Raw genomic sequence first — 22,301 nt, forward strand, 5'->3', positions numbered from 1 at the left:
TTCACCAGATAATAGCCTTACCATAGGATACATTATTTAACAAAACAATTTTATCAAATGTGTAACTGGCAAAAAGGTGAAAATTCTGATTAGTTTCCAATAATTTTAAAATCAATCAGGAATGAACAAAGCAAAAGAATCTTCCAAGGCCATCCAGTTGATTAAGATTGCTTACATTACAGGCACATATTTTGGCAGGCAGCACAAATGTTTCTGTTAATCACTTGCTATTTATCATACATTAGACTGGAGAATTTACCACACCTCTTTATTAAAAATACAATCAGAGTTAATTAACGTAATTCAGTGTTGTGTTTTTCTATAGCAAATTGAAAACACGTCAATTACCATAGTAAAATATCGTGTTTACAAAGATATGCATTAACATACCTTAGCCATGTTAGGTCATACATTAGAATCCCATTACAAAATAGCTAGAAATGCTGATAAACGAACAAGTTCAACTGTTAATTATTTACCTGCAATATCTTGTAGTCTGTCCTCATCAATGTTTGGATCAAAATCACTTCCTAAGACATCAGTGCTCCAGGTTTCACTCACAGTTTCTGAAATGTCCCGGTCATCTGTCAGCCCCATCATGTCTCTAATTTCAAATTTACGCAGTTTGTCATCTAGATTGTCTTGTGTTGTGGCTAAAATGGGAATATAAAGAAGTGACATCAGTCCTCCATAGTTACATGAAGTTCAGTTAATAAAAGTTAACATTTTTAATTTAAAAGAAAACAATTATTTCTGTACTTGAAACTGTTGTCTACAGGAAAGGAAACCTGTAACTGTTGTATTCTCAGAGCTCTTAGTGCAGGAATAGAGTACCACTAGAAATTTGGGTTAGAGGTAGGCTTATAAAGACCATGAGAATATTGGTGTATGCTGTAATAATAGTTACTTCATGCATTGCAAGATATGGCATGCTTGCGATCAGTACCACTTGAAAAAAAATGTCCTTGTCCATGCAACTCAAAATGACGATATCCAGACCAACAAGCTCGCTGTCGATAAAAGCCACTTTCTTTTCTTCAACCCAATTTTTGAGTGATATGCTGTTCCTATACTTGAAAATGTTGCTTTAAAGAATACCAGCATTAACTGTATCCACCTGGTGAGTGGCAGTTTTAATTACAGAAATCATTTTGCCTAAAAACAAAAATCAGATTTAAGCAGCAAATATCCATCGAATTATATTGCAATTTGAAAGTTAAAAGTTGAGATTATCATGACTTGCCTGACTTTCTGCACATGTGTATTGCTTCGTTTCAGCATTTTAGCTTTTTTTTTTTAAAAAAAAGTTGCAATGTTAACAAGAAATTTACACAACATTTTAGTTTCATGGATGAAACGCTGTATTTTCAGTCATCAACTATTCTCCGGCCTTAGTTGAGTCTAAAAAAGTAAAATATTCATTGTGGTTGGGCACCGGTAGTAAAGATGCTTTAATGACTGCAGCAGCACAACCATAATCCATTGCTGCGGGAGCAGAGGATGAGGGCGGGGGCTTACAGCTGCAGAAGGTGCACTGGGCCCTCCAAAAACTGCATGCATAGTCCTCAATAGGGAAAGAAAAAGGCTACACAAGGGAAACCGATTGGAATTCCACCAAATCAGACTTTCTGGTTACTGTGTGACTGCGCAGAAAGGGAAAATGTAGCAACAACCACCAGCACCCACCGCGTTTACCTGGGGCCACGGGTAGGAAAGAACCCACTTGGTTAGATGTACGTTTTGCAGACAAAAGTAAACCATTTATTAAACAGTTTGTGATATTTAGCAATATATAAAAGTAATGAAGGACTATGCCTGAGAACAGAATATTTTTCACTTTACACCCCGTGAGACTATCAGGACTCTAAAGCCACATTCAATGCAGAATTCATCTACATTACCCTTTCCAGTTATAAAGACTTCTTTCAAGCCTGTCCCCCTGCCTCTGCACTCTGGACTAACCCACAGTAAAATGGATTACACCTTCCCTACTTAATAAACCAGTGGGCATGAAGATCTGAACTCTCATCTCCTTGTAAAAAGATCAATCATACAGCACTGCAGCCACCCAGCTGTTGTATGCTGTTTTTTTTCTGCTGTGACACAATATGCCGGTGCACCAACCTGCTAATATGGAGTTGCTTGCCGAGGCACCACACCTGTGATTCCCAATATGACCTTCACAATTTTGCCCATATCAAGGAAGATGCAGTGTGGAAGCTTATTGCCACCAAATACAAAGAAATCAAGTAATCACCACAGTAGCACCATGACCCTGGAAACCATGCGAGCAATGAGCTGTGTGAGGTTGCCGTTTAAATTCAAAGTCCTTGTCTGAACCAGCCATCTATTACCCAGGTACAGCAAGTCTGTGCCACGGCCGTAAGCACCAGTGCAAGAAAGCACGGATCTCCGTCCCAAAAACAGCAAATTGGAACCAGAACTCAAGCGTCCCCCTCCTCCCACTACACTTGCAATGCAGCCACCCGCCATTTAGTCTTGCTCTGTATCTCCAGGTTCCAGGAACCCTATGTCCCGCAGCACACATGTTGACAAATTTCCAGCGTCATGAACTGCACGTCCCACCCTTACTATAAACCACAACTAAACAATAAGACTTCGAACAGACCCAGTGCAGGACTTGATGAACCATGTATATCTCTACAAGTTGAGCTCAACAAACTGCAATATCACAACAAGATTCATCGGCACAATACATACTGAGCTCTGTGAACTTCACACTGCAAACATTTGATTGAATCTCTGTGATGAACCGAGGCTCGTCTGACTGAAGATAACAGAAGCTTAATGGGACTAAGAATCCAAGCATCCGACCTCCAGGCCAGAGACCAGGAGTTTGCAGAAAATGTAGATCGCCTCGGCAACTGAGATCACCATAATATGCTAACTTTGACAACCCAAGGGGCCCGAAAAATAAAACATCCCTTTTATCGTGATCATCGTACACAAGTCCCCAGGATCTTACAGCAGGCTGAGCAGATAATAATGGCCACTCATCCCCGTTTCCACCTGCCCAAAATGTACCAGTAGCACATTCATACTTTTCAATACAAAAGAATCATTATGGATTGTGCCAAATCCAAGGAGAAACTGGAACTACTTAATCGCACATTTGCCACCACGCAAGAGGCGTAAGGCCATCGACAAGAACACAATCTTCCAGAACTAGGTTCTCAATTTTATGATACGTCCCTGTCAAGCCTCGGTGGAGGACACTCACCACAAATACCTCTAAGTCTTCAGGTCTTTCCACCAGGATAAGGACGTCAGCACCAACTAGAAAATACCCTCCACTTCCACTATGACATGGCAACACCAACCCTCAGAAGACCCAGTCAACCTCCATATAGTCTCATCCAAGGCCAACAAACCAACTCATCAAAAACATAATTTCATTGATGCAGCAACACAACCGCAGCCAACAATACCGCAAGAGAATGAGATTGTGCTTCAAATAACAACACCACCCTACCAGGTTCCTCCAAGGCCAAGCTGACAGCAATAAGGACAGCCCATCTCGCATCTTTGCTGCACATGACATAATCCCACTTGACATGTCCTTAGTCCACAATCTTCTCAATTACCTTAATGTTGCTTTGAAACACAGCGTTGCCCCTAACATTTCTCCATGCCCAGATAATGTATAAATTAGCTGGAACTGGTATATGACAACTAAAGCCAATAATGCACGAGAGGAGACAGCTAGTGGACCTTCTTCCCACTAAGCAATCTTACAGATCACATATGCCAAAAGACATTGGTGTTGAGAGAGGAAGTTAAATGAAATTCAGCCCTGTATCTGTACCAGGAAAACAGAAAGGATTTATCCGCCACCCTGTGGACATGGACCACAGAGGAGGCTGGGGAGGAAATCAATCACTCACGCCATCTTAAGTATAAGTATTTATTTACTACTGAAGAAACAACCCAACAGACACAATGTGGCAGGGCAGTTCAGTAATTACACCTCACAATTCCAGCCACCTCAGCCAAAGACTCCCTTCTTGCCACATACATACCATCTGCCGTAGGTACCAAACTGTTTTCTCCACCACCGCTTCCTTGCCCGCCTCCCTCACCCCCACCCAACCCCCTCCCCGCCCAAACTGCTGTTCCAACCACAATCAACTGAATTTGCTTCCAATGTCACTGAAATCAGAATAAATATTTGTCATCAGGGTGATGACCACCCAAACAAGAGTGAAAAAATCCTAACCGACCTGAACAATGAAATCCAGCATACCGCCATAAAATCCATCATTCTCAATTAAAAGTAGAAGTATTGTGAGAGCTACAAATCAGCATGCCGTTAGTCTATATTTTACTGTGACCGAAGAAAGTGTGTGAATTCTTGTATAACTTCATAAAATAATGTGTGTGGGGGGGGGGGGGGGGGGGGGAAAGAAAGCATTAGTAGAGGTTCATGAGTAGGGTTACTTCCAACAATTCTTCCTCGAATACAGTGCAAGATACAAGGGATCAAAATGCAATGAATCCCCACAGTTAGTGGCTTGGCATATATTGGCCCTTAAAACCTGCTGATTGAACCTTCAAACAACACCATCAACATTCTGTTTTACTTACCTTGTTCATGTTCCAACAGCTGTAAAGCTTCAACACCATTACTCCCAGAAGGTCCTGCCCCAAGCTCAGAGACCGACTCCCCCTCCAGGTCCAGTGAGGATACAGAGTTTGAGCGGTTTGAAGGTCCTTTTTGAAGTATAAATTGCTGGTTAATTTAAATAGTAATTCAAATAGTAAATAAAATTTTAAAAAGTGACAGGAAAATTTTAAATGGGCTGATTTCATGTCCACATACACCATAGAATCATAAAAAAATTATGACACAGAAGGAAGCCATTCGGCCTATGCTGGTCGAAAAAGAGCTCCCCAGCCTAATCCCACCTTCCAGCTCTAGGTCCATAGCCCTGTCGGTTACGGCTCTTTAAGTGCACATCCAAGTACTTTTTAAATGTGATGAGAGTTTCTGCCTCTACCACCCTTTCAGGCAACGAGTTCTAGACTCCCACCACCCTCTGGGTGAATTTTTTTCCCCCTCATCTCCCCTCAAATGCTTCTACCAACTACTTTCGTCAATCACTTCAGTGCAGTTTTTTTTTTAAATCCCCTTCACCTAAAGAATCACAATTCAGCAACTAGATTAATTCAGCCGGTAAATTACAGAACTACTCCATTCCTCAATGGATTTACTGAACAGATTGAACAGTGGTTACTTCAGCCAAACTTGTTCAACCACAACAATATAAAGGCCACAATAATGAACTGGAGTTTTTGGCGTTAACACCCAAAATGTCACCAACAGCTCAAAACAGAATCCTTGAACTTTCCAAGGGCCAGGTTAATTGGTTTTTGACCTAATTCTTCATTTATTTTTAGACAATGTGGTAGCTATAGCTGTAAAGGGTTGGCACCAGTATTAAAACTCATGAGTTCGAAATGCCAAGTAATTTCATGCCACTAAGTTCTCACAGTAAACGCACAATATGGTTTCAGGTTTAACATTTTATGATGCAAGTCAGCACCTTCCTATTACTTTTAATTTCTTCTAAATGTTAATATTGGTGTACCAAGAAACATTACCTAACACTATTTTAACTGCAATTCAGCCGCAGGACTATCAAACTTTTTTGGGTACATAACCAATTTATATAGTGCCTTTAATGCAATAAGAAAGTCCCCTGGTGCTTCACAACAAACCACGAAAGGGGAGATTCAGAGGGGTGATCAAAAGCTTGGTCGAAGATTTTTAAAGTAAGAGAGAGGTGGAGAGGAGAAAGGGTTTAAGGAGGAAATTCAAGAACCTGAGTAACAGATAACTGAAAGCTATGCCACAAACAGTGCAACAAAGGGAGAGGATGCACAAGAGAGGCCAGATTCAGAAAAACAAAACATTTGGTGGAGGGCAAGAACATAGGGCTGGAAAAGGTTGTGGCAATAGGCTGAGGTGAAACTATGGAGGATTTAAAGATGAGTTCAAGGATTTTAAAAGTGAAGTATTAGGGTACTGGGAACCAATAGGTTCAGTGAGTCTGGGGTAATGGACGATTGGGACTTGGTGTTCGCCCATCAGAATAGAAGCCTCACCTTCTGATATTCCCTCCAGATTATCGCTGCAGAGGGAAAAACGCAGAGTTTTATCTGGTTTACCATGCAGTTTTCCATCCTCTACAGGCACCTCTCCCTGTCCACTCTCAGCAAGCTGCATGCTCAACACCTGATCAAAATAAAAAAGGTAGTCAAGATACATTTAAATAACCTGTAATTTGGTGGTACAAATCTATATTGGTAATAGTCTATTCCTCTTAATTCAATGTTGTTTAATTGTAATTATCAGATAATTCAAATGTTTTAGCACAAAACCCATAAAAATACTTCAATTATCAAGTAATTTTAAGCATGGTACATAACTTCGAATTTAGACTATACTGTCATCCATGAATTTAATTCCAATTGCACTGATTGCATAATTAATCAAATCTAAATCACTTCAGTACTGTTGTTGGGTGCAATTATACTACTGGTTTGGGATTGCTAACTGATTAGAGCAACACAGAGATTGATTACCAGAGTTATACTGCTGGTTCCACACTGCTCTTTGACCAGGCAAAACAGATCTGTGCATATGTGAACAGAGCTTTGCTCACTGATATTTTCATCTCCAAGACTGTAGTCAAAACAGAAGTGACCATTGGGATGACAATCTTTCGATAACTGTTACGGCCCTACATGAATTCAGTTGTCATTCTCTGCCCAGTTCATAGTGGGTGCGGGTTCATACTACTAAACTGCTCATACCTCGTCTACTATTCCAACTTCGATACTATAACGTGGGCTGGTGTGGTTTTAATAGTCTATTTGTAGATGCTGAAAGGCTGAGGGTTAAGGTACATTGCTGGGGCAATGCAGAGGAAACTTAATTCTGCATCTGGATTGATGATGCCAATCACTGTATACCCAAATGGAAAGTCTTTCCCTTTCCAATAACGACATTCCCAAACTTAACCAAATGTGCCAACAATGTCTCGAGGATAAGGTGTGCAATTATCTCGTTAAAATTCCTCAACCATCCAAGAACCACATTGCACTTCACTCCTCTAAATAGCACTACCTGCCTTGACTATGTGATAGCACTCTTGCTCTAGTTCGAAGGCTGTGGGTTCAAGCCCCATTCCAGCCAGCACATAATCAAGGCCGACAGCGATAGAGCGCTGCACGGTCAGAAGTGCCTCCTTTTGGATGAGATGTTAAACTGATGTCTGCTCTCTCCGGTGGATGTAAAAAGATTCCATGACACTATCTGAAGAGGAGCAGGAGAGTTCTTCCAGTGCCCTGACCCACACTACTCACTTATCTCATTGCTCAGAGATCTAAGCTTGTGTAATTTAGGCCATCACGTTTGCCTAAATTACAATGACTACACTTCAAAAGTGCTTAATCAGCTGTGAAACGCTTTGGGACATGCCGAAGATGTGAAAGACTCAATATAAATACAAGTTCAATCTTCATTGACAAAAGTCTACCAATGTGAGCTGAAAGTCAACTGATGAAAAAGAAATTAAATGAATATTAAAGCAGGCCACAATAGAATTTTAATTATTTCAGTAAATGAACATTTTATCTTTTTGCTGTTGTTACAAGTCATTTTATCCTCAAGTCATCCAACCTGCTGAGACACCAGCGAGTTCACAAGTGACTGCAGTGGTTGGATTCTGCTGTTATTGCTGCTGTTTTGCACATCCCTACTGAATCGTGTTCATTCTGTTAGTTGCCGTTTGTTTCTGCTGATGTTAATAGCCCTTCAACTAGGCTGGAGTTTAATATTTTGATATTTCAAATAACAGTGTGTCGATATTTGATGGCTCCAAGGTAAGAGGAGACTAATTGCTGTCCTGTTACTGATTGCTCCATTTTTGATCGGGGTGGAGGAGCAGTGAGAGATCGGGGACCAGGAGAGCTAAGGGTTTGGGGCCCAGGAGAGGCGAGGACCCAGGGGCAGCACGGGTCAGCCCACACTGCGATCTGTGGACAGTAGGAGCATGTGTGCGCACTAAGCCCGTGCAGCAGAGCTGATCTCCAGTCGTCTTGGTTAACCCTTGCCACTGGACCAAGACCTAGCTCTGTCAAGCGCGTGTGGTGGCTGGTGTGGAACGGTCACCCCACGTTAAAAGAATCCATGCACAGGCATCTTCCACCCTTCAATATGTAGTTCGGGATCTGGAATATTAGGTCCTTCATTGAAACACCTGTGAACTCATCCCTTTTTGGTGTGGAAGCGATATGAGGGACTGCCTAATACTAATACTAACCTCAAGACCAAAGAATGAAAATTAACATTTCATGAAACAGCAGCAGTGCTACTGAAGTAAGTTAAAACACAAAATTAGATAGCCTGGGAGATTTTTAAGCCCAAACTATTTTTTAAACTCCCTGCGTGTATCTTTTGGATTCCTTCTTAGCTCTGGTCCAGCAAATTGAATAGCACATAATAAAATGGCCACTAGGTGGTGCAAATACATTTTTTGCACTCCCTCTACAAGGAGATGGAACATTGAGCAATTTTCTCTGCATCAATTGATGCATGTTTGCCACTGTGGTTTCTTTTTTGGCAGATAAAACCAAGAAACATGCTAAGGTTCTATAGTGAAAGGCAGAAGGGAAACGCTGAATGTAGAACTACAATGACAGCATTTGTTGGGGATGAGAACACAGCACTACAGTTGTGGCTAAAACATTATACAAGTAATTGTGGTTAACAGAAAGTCATTGTACTCCGGATTTCATGGAAAGTGCACAAAACATAGATTAGATGTTCAATTCTATAGCAAATTAACGTACAGCATCAGAGTACGACTTATTAAAATTAAATGTGCAAAGAACATCCTAACATTTGCAATAGGTTGTGTTTTTCAATGACGCAACAAAATACCACACAACCCCCCACCCAACACACAAACTCCCTCCCCCGACCACGCAACCCCTCTCCGCCGCGTCCCTCCATCACGCAACCCCTCTCTTGCCGCCCCCCATAGAACAAAAAAGTTCTTGTGTCTCAAGTTGAGGGATAATGGGTGCCGAATAGAGCATTATACATCTGTAGTTTTAGGATTAAGTGAAGCAGTTCTGCTTCTTCTTGATCACAAGCGTATCATTCGTTCTTGAACGTGGTCTGTGAAAACACTGGGGTTATTATTTTTCATTAAAAACGGTTTTCCATGCTTAAAACTTTGCAATTCGTGAATATCATTCAAAATAATTTTGGCTATGTAATTCAAATCAGGCATAATCTTTAATTTTATTTTAAACTAAAATACCTTGGTGGTCCTAATCGATATCAGTAACACAGTCTACTTTTTTCTCCCAGTGGCCTGCACACCCAAGTTATCAATATTAGCCGAGAAGGTAGACAACCAGCCCCCAGTCATCCACTATTTCCAAGTTCAACAAGCTACCAGGACATGTGAACAGCAATCCTGGAATTACTCTGCAGTTTTCTCTGTGCTTAGCGCTTCCCCCAAAACCATAGTGGCAACCCATTGGAAAAGAAAACAATTTCTCTCCAACAAGGAACGAGACATGGTTCTATCATTTGCACATTTCTTGAAGCTTCACCCAGGCTATCATTAGGTGTTATGATGTACAGCAATGTAAGGCTTGCGAAGCTCACTCCAAAGTTATCAACTTGTGAATCATTTGACTTACTGCACCAGGGTGATCAACCCACATTTCAGCAGCTCCCCATCACATCCTTCATTTAGTAACTGCAGTTTCAGTGGTTCATTCAAAATTCATCACCACCTTTTCAGTCCTCAAAGACAGTCAGGTAACTTACCCCCACACACAGTAGTTCAACAACTTGACTTGCACCACAATGTCAATTAAAGAAATCAATTAAAGAAAACAGTTACCCTGAATATAATTATATTATAAAACATGATCCTTGCAGCTATTTGTTGTGTCAAATGAAGTATCTGAAGTCACAATTCCTCAAATTAATAATTCAAAGTCTATTACTTTAAACTTCAGAAGCCTTTGATATTTCTCAGAACTCCACGACATTTCTGCATCCAACTTTCCAAGACATCAGGATGCCAATCCATATGATAAACTCATGGATAAAGTTTCCCTCTCAAAAACATTAATGGGAGACAATTTGAAAATATTAATCAAGTTCAATTTAAGTTTATTCCTGAAGTAGACCTCAGAGGCCTCTTGCATAATTTTTAATACTGCAATTCTGTCACGAGCATTTCTTTGAAAGCAATGAGATGATCCACATTACTTGCTACAGAAACGTTCTGTACAGCAACTTGCATCTTTATAGTTTCTTTAAAATAGAAAGCATCCCCAGACACTTGGAGGAGAAACAGATGGTAAGCAATGGTGCAAGATTAAACAGATGACTAAAACATGGTAGAAATCAACAGTCTTGAGGAAGCTTTTGGAGGGCCGGGATGAAAGTTAACAGCACAGAGGGGTTCAGCAAGGGAATTAAAGCAGACGGGCAAGACAGAATAGGTTCTAAATATACTCCAAGAATCAGAACTCCTCTTTTGGAGGGATTTTGAGAAGTAACTCGTTCATCTTTAATGAGTCTTTCCTCATTAATGCTTATAAAATCAAGTCATCTGTATCTATTCAAATGATTAGCTGGGGCAAGGCGAAAAGTTTCCTCAATTGTTAGTGCTTTAAGTAGGAAAGGCAGTTACTGGTTTATTTCAAACTGGTCAAAATCTATAAATTTCATTCCCCAACAATATGGGGCTCTTGGAACACAAAACTGTATGAACTGATCTGCATCATTTAAGATTGTACCTCATTTTCTGACATCATGCCTGGCGTCATCTGAGAGTCCATGCCCAGCGAAATGACCAGTACTTCTTCTGGCTGCACTTCCTGAAAGGGTTCCTGAGTTGCACTTTCATGTTCCAGATGTTCTTTTGCTTCATTTGTCCGGCTTCTGTTCCTTCCAGCTGCAAAATATTACATTAGTGAGAAATCAGTTTGAAACTGCAATTACTAAGGATGCAGACAGATTTTAATTAAATTAAACTCTACTAAAAAAAAAATCTCAACATTGTACACAGTGGAAAGCAAACATGAAAACTTGCATATGCAAAAAAGTCAATAACTATCACCCAATTGGACACATCACAGACAGACATCTCAGTAGTGGATGGAGCAGAATCAGTGCAAGGGCTGCAAGTGATTCAAGGCGGCCCACCACCAACGTTCCCTCTAAGCTGCGCGCCTCTGCCAGTCCCACGCAGCCCGGGAGCGGCTTTTCCGATGTGAAATTTCACGCATGTGCGAAACTCTGACTGGGCTGCGCAGCCCATTAAAGGGGCCACGCACCCAAAGAAAAAATATGGGGAATATTGCCCACTACCATCGCTCAGGACAACTGGGAATGGGCAGTAAATCCCTATAGTGCCCACATCACAAGCAGCAATCAAAAAAAAATCTCAATTTACAAGAAATATCTTTGTGGGAAAGGATGTGGCAAACGTTTTGTTTTGTATGGGTAAGGAGGAGAAGCAGAAAACCTGCGCCTTTATCGTCGCAATCAAAAGTAGCGTGAAAATACATTGCAAATAATATTTAACAATTGTATGTGTTTACAAACAGAGAAACTTCTGTTTAGAATAAGCATCCCTTGAAAACAAATTCTGGAAAATATTAAGTTGAAACCCCTGGGAAACATTTTGCACACTTAACATTGTAATCTTGGCATACATTTTACAGAACCTATTTGCAGAACTGGTCTGCATTTTTACTGAATACTCAGACATACAGTTTGCCAGAGATATTTTGCTCTTAATTGGGAGAAAGATCCACTGAAGTAAATTGATTTTTAGTCTACAAAAGTAGGGCAAAGGATCAAGAACAGGCATAGTAGATTATGTTCCAACATTTATTTTCATCTTTTTGTTAATATTCCCAAATGTTTTGTCTTGTTTCATGAGTAGGCGTACAGGCAGTGAAACAGAATGGAAACATTTAAACCACGCTAGTAAATTGATGAAATAGCTCAACACCAAATTCAGTAAGTTTCTACACAAAATTAATCAAATCTTTGAGGTCTTGTGTATTGTTCGAAATGTTTGCCAAGTATGTCCGTCACTGAAAGATGTTATGAAGAAGTAACAAAACTAAATCAACAGGTGAAATACAGCCCAGTCACTGGCAAACTTCATGTAATAAATGTTGCCAAATATCTCCAGGTAATGCCATCTCCCTTTTGCCTCAAGTGCAATACTCTTATTACTTCTGTATTGTCATTTCTTTACTATGATATGGTTTTTACTCCCATAATACATTTGGGTCAAACCAATCATTTGTTTTTTATGGATAGAGGCTAAGTGCAGAAATTAGGTAGTTAGGCTCTCTTTTTGGAGATGGTCATTCTGAGGAATGACGAATGGAGCTGAACACTGCAATCAGCAGCAAACAGCTGGGGAGATTACTGCTGAAGCAGCTGACGATACTCGTGTCTGGGATGCTGCCCTGGGGATGTATGGGCTAAGATGATTGGCCTTCAACAGTCAGAACCATCTTCCGTTGTGCCATGTGTGACTTCAGCCACTGCAGAGTTTCCCCCCGATCCCCATGAACTTCAGTTTTGCGAAGGCTCCTTGGTGCGATACTCGGTCGAATGCTTGATGGCAAGCGCAGCCATTCTCACTTCATCTCTAGAGTTCAGCTGGAGTGCACGTTTGGACCAAGGCTGTAATAAAGTCCAGAGCAGAGGTGTCCCAGCAGAATCCAGATGTAGCATCGGAAAGCAGGCTATTGATGAGCAAGTGCTACTTGAGCACTGCAGCTGGGAATGTCAGGAACCAAAACCTTTGCTGAATCCAGTGCTCGCAATCATTTCTTTATGTCATGTGGAATCAAACTGGTTGCAGACTGGTATCAGTGATGGTGGAATCTCAGGTAGAGGCCAACAAAGATCATCCACTCACAATTATGGTTGGAGATGGCTGCAAGCAGTTCAGTTTTGCTATTTGCACCTACGTATTGAAGCTGAGATGCTCATGGAGCCTCCTCTGCTGCTCAGCTCGGTCATGCTGCTTTTATAGCCGGGGTTTAGCTTCACCAGGTTGGCACCTCATTTCCAGTTACGCCTAGTGCTGCTCCCAGCATGCTCTTCGAGACTCTTCATTGAACCAGAGTTGGTTATCTGACTTGACGGTAATGGAGAAGTTGAGGGATATGTTGGGCTGAGAGATTACAGATTGCGCTGGTTTACTGTCCTGCTGCTGATGGCCCACAGCAACTCACGGATACTCAGCTTTGAGATATTAGATCTGGGGGCAAGTTCTTGTCACTGAATTGCAATTAGAGGACCTGAGACTACTAAAGCAGCTTTTTCTTAGTCTGAGACACAATTTGAATCCATGTCACAGTGATCCAAGAACTATGTTTGAATTCCCTGTTCTTAAAAAACCCTTATTTCCAGTGTTCTGGGATTTTTTTTAAAAATTCATTCATGGGATGTGGGCATTGCTGGCCTGGCCAGCATTTATTGCCCACCTAAGTGTCCTTGAGAAGGTGGTGGTGAGCCGCCTTCTTGAACTGCTGCAGACCGTGTGGTGAAGATACTCCCAGAGTGGGGTGGTGGTGGTGGGGGGGCGGGGGGGGGAAGTTCCAGGATTTTGACCCAGCAACGATGAAGGAACACCGATATATTTCCAAGTCAGGATGGTGGAGGTGGAACTTGCAGGTGTTGGTGTTGGCATGTGTCCGCTGCCCTTCTAGGCGGAAGAGGTCACAGGTTTGGGAGGTGTTGCTGAAGAAGCCTTGGTGAGTTGCTGCAGTGCATCTTGTAGATAGTACACACCGCAGCCATGGTATGCCAGTGGTAGAGGGAGTAAACATTTTAGGGTGGCAGATGGGGTGCCTATCAAGCAGGCTGCTTTGTCCTGGATGATGTTGAGTTTCTTGTTTTTTGTGTTGGGCATGACTCCAGCCAATGGAGTTTTCGCTCCAGGATTCCCATTGACTTCAATTTTACAAGGGCTCCTTGATGCCACACTCTGTCAAATGCCGCCATGATGTCAAGGGCAGTCACGCTCACCTCACCTCTGGAATTTAGCTCGTTTGTCCATGTGCAATGAGGCCTGGAACCAAGTGGTCCTGACGGAACCCAAACCGAGCACTGGTGAGTAGATTATTGGCGAATAAGTATCGCTTGATAGCACTGTTGACGACACCTTCCATCACTTTGCTGATGATTGAGAGTAGACTGATGGAGCAGTAATTGGCCGCATTGGATTTGTCTGCTATTAGTGGACAGAACATACCTGGGCAATTTTCCACATTTTCAGGTAGATGCCAGTGTTGTAGCTGTACTGGAACAGCTTGTCTCGAGCCACAGCTTCTGAAGCACAAGTCTTCAGCACGACATCCGGGATGTTGTCGGGGCACGTTGCCTTTGCTGTATCCAGTGCGCTCAGCCGTTTCTTGACATCACGTAGAGTGAATCGAATTGGCTGAAGGCTGGCTTGTACCATGGTGGGAACCTTGGGAGGAGACCGAGATGGATCACCCACACAGCACTTTTGGCTGGAGATGGTTGCAAATACTTCAGCTTTGTCTATTGCACTCATGTGCTGGGCTCCCCCGTCATTGAGGATGAGCATGTTCCTAGAGCTTCCTCCTCGCTTTAGTTATTTAATTGTCCACCACCATCCATGACTGGATGTGGCAGGAATGCAAATCTTTGATCTGATTTTTTGATGCTGATCCTCTGTTTAGCATGCATGTAGTCCTGTGTTGTAGCTTCACCAGGTTGGCACCTCATTTTTAGGTACACTTGGTGTAGTCCTGGAATGCTCTTCTGCACTCTTCATTGAAGCACGGTTGGTCCCTTAGCTTCATGGTAATAGTAGAGTGAGGAATATGCTGGGCCATGAGGTTAGGTTGCAGTGGACTATAATTCTGCTGCTGCTGATGGCCTGCAGCGCCTCATGAACGTCCAGTTTTGAGATGCTAGATCTGTTCTGAATCGATCCCATTTAGCATAGTAGTAGTGCCACACAACACGATAGAGGGGTCCTCAGTGTGAAGATGGGACTTCGTCTCCACAAGGACTGTGCAGTAGTCACTACTACCAATACGGTCATGGACGGATGCATTTGCGACAGTTAGGTTGGTGAGGACGAGGTCAAGTAGGTTTTTCCCTCACGTTCATTCTCTCACCACCAGTTGCAGGCCCAGTCTGGCAGCTATGTCCTTCAGGAATTGGCCAGCTCGGTCAATAGTGGTACGAACAAGCCATTCTTGGTGATGGACATTGTAGTCCCCCACCTAGAGTACGTTTCGTACCCTCGCTACCCTCAGTGCTTCTTTCAAGTGGTGTTCAACATGGAGGTACTAATTCATCAGCTGAGGGCAGGCAGTAGGTGGTAATCAACAGGAGTTGTTTTCCTTGCCCATGTTTGACCGGATGCCATGAGACTTCATAAGGTCCGGAGCAATGTTCCCTCTAATTTTTGGTGTGTGCGGTCCCTTTAAATTTGCTGCACAGCCATGCATGTGTGGCATCTTCCAGCAGCAACAGCTTGTGAGTGGCCTGCGCGGGACCTCCCGATTGATGCGTGGTCTGTGTGTCTTAGGGGGAACTTTGGTCCAGAGTCATTGTTGAGGACATCCAGGCCTATCCCTCCTAACTGTATACCACTCCGGTGGGTCTGTCCTGCTGTTGGGACAGGACATACCCAGTGATGGTGATGGAGGAGTCTCGGACATTGGCTGAAAGGTACGATTCTGTGAGTATGACTATTGTCAGGCTGTTGCTTGACTGGTCGGTGGGACAGCTCTCCCAATTTTGGCACAAGTCCCCAAATGTTAGTCAGGAGGAACTTTACAGGGTCAACTAGGCAGGGTATGCCAATGCCGGGTGGTCCGTCCGGTTCTTAGTATAATTCTTTGTAACCATTTGGTACAACTGAGTGGCTTGCTAGGCCATTTCAGATGGCATTGCTGTGTCTGGAGTCACATGTAGGCCAGACCAGGTAAGGACAGCAGATTTCCTTCCTTAAAAAGGACATTAGTGAACCAGATGGGTTTTTAGCGACAATCCTATAGTTTCAGGGTCACCATTACTGATATGAGTTTTTAATTGCAAATGTTAAATTCCCCCAGCTGCCATGGTTTTTTTATTTTTTTATTTATTTATTCGTTGCCAATCTTTCCAATTCTTTGTCAGATCACAAACGGCAGAGGTCACCTTGCACACATCAAGGATCACCCTGCGCCAATGCTCTTAGCCAAAAGGCCTAGAGCCCAAGCACCGTTCCTGGAAGTACTGCAATACCAGGTTCGTGCCATGGAGGTGGATGGGTCAGGCCCCTCCACACACCTCCGTGGAGGTGGATGGGTCAAGCCACCCCACCCACCTCCTATTTCCAAAAAGCATAGGAGAATCACCTTCCTGATCCAGGGAGAACCACGTTGGGGTCATGGTTACTCCCCTGTCAGATCAGTTATGCATGATCTTAGCCAAAAGGCCGAGAAGCAATGGTGGGATTTTAAACTCAAGGCTCTGGATCATTAGTCCAGGTCTCTGAATTACTCGTCCAGTAACGTAACCACTATGCTACCATACCCTTTTAGGTGCCGCAAATGAAATATTGAGTGTCATTTCACAGGCTGAATCAAGCAGGATGATGTTTCTTCAAAAACAGCTTACGAGAGTTTGTACATAAAAGTTAACCAAATGAATGTCAAGAATAAACATTCTGATCTGCCAATTTAAATATATATTATCTAATTGGATTACGACCAATGAAACAGGTCACATTTTGCCAAATTTTTTTTAAACTGTGTTCTATTTTTTCTGTTGCATTCAGAAAACAGCAGGTGTATTTTCGAGGCAGCAGCAGTCACATTTGAAAAGAAACCAGAAGAAAGACACTGAACATGCATTTTAACAATTCCAACAGAGTAGATTTAAATCTCAGGCTTCATGGCATAAATCTAGCATTTCTGGAACCTTCTATGCACGAAAAAGAGTTACCCACCAAATGGCGTTACAAGGGGAATATGAGCAGTCAGATTTGTAGCAGAGGTATCCCAGGCAGTAATGGCTGCTAATTGTTGTCCTGGGTGTAGGCAGCATTAAAGGAAGGGAAACCAAACGCCATGTTAATCACCTCAATCAAACATCAGAACTACTATTTTTACCCCCATGACCAAATTATGCATACTTCTGTTTTTCAACCAAATGGAATTTTTTTTAAACGACAATTATTAATACTACGGTCATTGTTTGCAATGTACAAAACACTGAAGATTTCCCAATCGGAGTGTTTTTGCAGCCTTTGAAGGCTCAGCTGCAACATCACATCGAACATGCATCGATCTGTGAGATTACTAAAGCCATGGGGGGTTCCAAGTCAAAATGGTAGATAATTAGTGCTGAGGCTGTTTGCCAAGTCCAAGAAAAATAAAAGAGTGTTTTTTTTTCCCCCTTTCAGATTATTAAAAATGGTACGGTTGCAGTTGCCAAACACAGCGGGTGCACACAAGTTATAAACATGCACTGATCATGACCAGCTGCAATTTGTGAATGATGGAATCAGCCAACAACTCAGCAGGCAAAACAAACACAGGCAAGGAATTTTATTCCACCAAATGAATATCAAGTGGAATCACATTGTTACCAACAAGTAAATTAATGTAATTCTGACAACTGTCTCCAGGAAAAAAAAAAGAGGATTGGACACGTTTTACTTCTATTCAAACGTGCTAGTATTTTGTCTGGATACACATCAATTTTAAATGTAATGCTGCTCGCACTAATACCTTGGAGTGGATATTTTGAACATTTGAAAGAAGCACAGAATAGAAAGTGAATTTTTCTTAATATTGAATACAGTTTCCTGTGCACCATGAACAGTAAAGGAACGATATAAATCAATCCATTAACTTTCAACTTATCAGAAATTTACATTTGTATTTGTACAAGACCAAACAACAAAAATATTTAGTTTCAGCTGACACAATTGCCAAACCTTAATATAGAAAGAGCTATCATTTTTTTTTTTAAACGTAATGATTTTCAATTTCCAATCATTTATATTCATCAATAAAACAAAAATAGGCCTGACTCCTGGTCTGCGTTGAATTAGCTTAGATCAGCAATAGGGTATTGTGATGGACCATCATATCCCTAGATGGGAAAATTATAGTGCGTTGCTACTCCCACTAGCAAGCCAATGGCTCTTGCTGGAAATGTATTGCATGGCAGCGTAGTGGTTATGTTAGTGAACCAGCAATCCAAAGGCATGGACTAAAACTCCAGAGAACACAAGTTCAAATCAGTCAGTCAGGCTATTTGCCAAGTTTTGAGAATTTAAATTAATGAAAATAAAAAAAGTCAGTAAAACAAGTGACCAGGAATCTATTGGATTGTTGTAAAAACCAAACCTACTAATTAATGTCCTTTAGGAAAGTAATCCTGCCGTCCTTACCCAGTCTGGCCTATGTGCGACTCCAATCCCCACAAATGTGGTTAACTCTTTAACTGCTCTCTGAAGTGGCTACAGTCAGGGCTATGAAGGATTGGCAATAAATACTGGCCTTGCCAGCGATGCCCAGATACAGAATGAATTATTGTAAAAGAAAAAAAAACAGGCTCAGCTGTGATGCCCTCACAAAGGAATAGCCTGCCAACACTCACTACCTCGGCTGACACATGATAAATAGCCACTTGGGTGAGGTACTGGATAGCGCTCATGGAACCATACCCCAGTACGAGTCAGCCATCAAAATGAGGGCAGAAACTTGTCAACATAAGACAGCTGTTTCAAAAACACACATGACAAAAATCTGGTTCATCAACATGTACATGGTGCCCCACAATTAGAAATGTCCCTGTGGGCAGGACAGGCAAAGCAACTTACCTGGGGAAGGGGCGGGAGGAAATGTATATTCAAAGTGATTACAGTATAGTAAACCGCTGTTACAATGGCTGGGAGCCTGTAAAAACTAGCATTATAAAATGAAGGAAATGCTCCAGCCAAAAGTGCATTAACTTGCCTGTCCCAAACACCTTTGGATAGGTCAATGCAGAACTGATTCATATACATCAGGAAGCAATGGTGATGCATTTCTTAATGGTGGAAGTGCCATGCACACTTCTTAGCCCAGGTGAAACTCTTCTCTAGCCTTACTGGTAAACATTAAGGAGAATGAGTGAGAACATAAGCTTGTTTGCATGTGTTATCTACAAGGATCTAGCAAGCAAAAATACATTATGCTGTGTAGAAGACAAGAGCACTGTGCCAAGGGGATCACACAGTTCCATTTTAATTGCAAAGACAGAACTAGAAGTGGGAGTTTCAAGCACATGTGGCATTGACTGGTCAAGAACCAGAAGCAGAGTACCAAATACAAAAAGTATACACGGCCCATGTTTCCAGAGATTAACACGGAAATCACATTAGCAACATACAGTTGAAGTGTTTTATTCACGTCCTAGTCACAGTTAAAAGATAGGGAGCATGGAAGCTTCAGTCTCTTGAACTCAAGGAGAACCTAATGTTCTTTGTACTTTCGCAATAAACACTTTTGATCATATCTGCAAAAACGTAATATTCTGTAAAATCCCAGAGAAACAACAATGCAAAGTACCAACAAATATAAATAACTAAAGTATTTCTTAATTCATATCAAAGCAATTTTTAATGTTCTATTTTTGCAGAATGACTGCGGCACTCCTTATAGGGTTAAGTAAAACAGCTGTGTCTCCTACCTATTTGCAGTCGATTCTTTTTGTTGGCTGGAGTAGTTGCAGGAGACAGCTGGGGTGTGCTGGAGGGAGTCAGCTCAAGGCTATTGCTCTTCCCTGTTCTGTGATGGGGAACATTAATGATAAGGTTCTCTAGAGCCATCCTGTCCTCTTCTCTAAGCAGCTCCCCTGGCATTACATGTCGTGCGAAAGTAACCTACACACAAATTAAATACGTAAAATTTAATTTTAGTCAATAAGAAATTTCTATTACATCAACTGCAAACCAATTAAGATTCTCCAAAGTGAAAAAAGCCTCAATATTGATTGATGACTTTGAGAAAAGATGACAAGTTTGCAGGTAAGATCAGGTTTCATTTCTATCCTTTTCACCCCCTGGCCAAGTTTCTTTTTGTTTAAGGTACCTGGAGCCATACTGCCTTCACACTAGGATCAAGGGTAAAAGACAGGAACCTGTTTCCAGCTCCTGCCAATATGTAATAAGGCAACTTAAATTCTTACACCCTGGGAGTGCCTGGCTATGAATTGGGACTACTCCAAACAGATCCGGATGAGATCATGTGAAACAAAAGGCTGATGTGGGAAAGGTGGCAAATTAAATACACCAGAATTGATCAAGTGAATGGACAAAACTGTGGTAAATGGATTTAAATATATGCAATTGTGAGGTCATCCACATTGGACCTAGAGAGAATAGAGCAGAGTACTTTCTAAACACAAAAGGCATCAAGGGGTATGGGGAGAAAGCAGGAATATGGTGTTGAGATAAGAGGATCAGCCAGTTCCTGTTCCTATGTTCTCAATTGCTCCAGAATTCTAAAAATGTTTAAGGATGATCAATGTCTGCAGTTACTGGTAACTGAATTACCCCTTTATACACTTAAAATTGCTGGCAAGCACAACTTTAGACAGTCCACAGAATTACATAGAATGTACAGCACAGAAACAGGCCATTGGGCCCAAATGGTCCATGCCAGTGATTATGTTCCACACAAGCCTACTCCCATCCCTCTTCATCTAACCCTATCAACATAACCTTCTATTCCATTATCCCTTGTGTGTTTATCTTGCTTCTCCAGGCCAGTAGGTATTCAAGCATCCTCTTGATAAAGTTCTAAATTTAAAAATGTCAGCATTCAGAGGCTGATTATTAGGACTTCATGCGTGGTGCTCTGCTTTGCCCAGCTCCACAGTGCTGTCAGCAGGCAGTCTTAAACATGGCTGTCTGCCATTACGACTCTGAATTTCATCGGATAGCAAACTGCTTAATGTAGTGTGTCATCTGTGGAGATCATTAGTTATAGCTAGGAGAGCCAAATTATGTTTTCATCTGCCCGTTTATACAAGGCTTAGTTCTGCATTCAATTTCTTGCACATTGAAGAAACGGGAGCAGGAGAATATAATGCAGAGGCGTAAACAAACCCATTTGGACAAAGCTTTGAAGCTTGTTGTATTGAAAAGAAACAAGGCCACCAAAGAAGGTTCATGTGCACATCAAAGCCATAAAAAATGGCTTTGAAGTATGGTTAGTGATTCAATGAAAGGTTACATCAGTGCTTGAGCATCTTTCTTCCTATTATGTGCGAATGAGAGCAAGAGAGGCTTTTAAATAGTGGCGACAGTAAATGTAATATATGCAAGCACCCTAATAATGACTCCACGAGGTAAGGGTATTGTACTTGAACTGTGGTGACCTTAGTCCATTTATTGCAGCTCCTTGAGTGAGGACACAATGAGGTGAACTCCCTTTTATACTTGGTTACCTACAGTGTGCAGGTGACCCTTAGATCTCCACCAGTAGCACCCTCTGGTGATACAGGTATGGTGTATACAGTGTGAAGGTGCATTCAGTGGTCTAGTGTTACAGTACATACATTATACCCACACAACAGTAAACTACTCAGATACAGAGCAGAAATGGAGGCAGGTTATGTGCCCTTCTGCTCAGCAATAGATCCGAGCCATGTGCAGTGATCAGCCACTCAACACGCACGGCAATGTCTTCAGCAGGAGGTGAAAATTAGAGGGGAGAAACATGCCTAGGTAAATCACTGGCACCTCCTAGTGACCAGTTACAAGCAGAAAACATGGTTCACATCTGCCTTCTTAACTATGAGGCAATCAGGCCAGGCATGACGGGGAGGAGGAAAAAAGTAAAGTAATTACAGAAAAAGAGGGCTGTGAACACTGAACAGTACATGAGAAAATTGGAAACAAAAACAATTTTTGGATGCAACTTGCACAAGAGTCCCACTCGGGTGCATTTCCTGAGAGATATGGACTGTAACAAAATAATACATTTCACACAAGATTACCAAATTTGAGACAGATCTTTGATGAGCAAAAATGTCTCAGAATGCTAATTCAATAGGATGCCTGTTACATACACAGTAGACTATCCAAGGAATCAATTTACCACCAGAACTGAGCACAACCACGGAATCAAAGTGAATGGGAGAGAAAGAAATCAATGGAACAAAATCGATAGTGTTTGTAAAAGAT

The 22,301-nt window shown here is 41.8% G+C and overlaps 1 protein-coding gene and 1 pseudogene across 12 annotated transcripts in view; both read right to left on the reverse strand.

The window, feature by feature from the left end:
- The window catches only part of gapvd1 (GTPase activating protein and VPS9 domains 1), a 115,555-nt gene that overhangs the window by 46,203 nt on the left and 47,051 nt on the right, over positions 1-22,301 (reverse strand). For all 12 annotated transcript variants that reach the window (XM_070862649.1, XM_070862653.1, XM_070862657.1 and 9 more), the window contains 5 exons: positions 19,802-19,994; positions 10,855-11,012; positions 6,127-6,256; positions 4,606-4,731; positions 480-653 (listed from right to left, as the gene is read on the reverse strand). In XM_070862649.1, the coding sequence (XP_070718750.1) occupies positions 480-653; positions 4,606-4,731; positions 6,127-6,256; positions 10,855-11,012; positions 19,802-19,994 (781 nt within the window). The remainder of the gene's footprint in view (positions 1-479; positions 654-4,605; positions 4,732-6,126; positions 6,257-10,854; positions 11,013-19,801; positions 19,995-22,301) is intronic.
- LOC139233209 (U2 spliceosomal RNA) lies at positions 16,327-16,565 on the reverse strand (annotated as a pseudogene).

This window comes from Pristiophorus japonicus, chromosome 20, assembly GCF_044704955.1.
Source record: "Pristiophorus japonicus isolate sPriJap1 chromosome 20, sPriJap1.hap1, whole genome shotgun sequence".
NCBI classification, from domain to species: Eukaryota; Metazoa; Chordata; class Chondrichthyes; family Pristiophoridae; genus Pristiophorus; species Pristiophorus japonicus.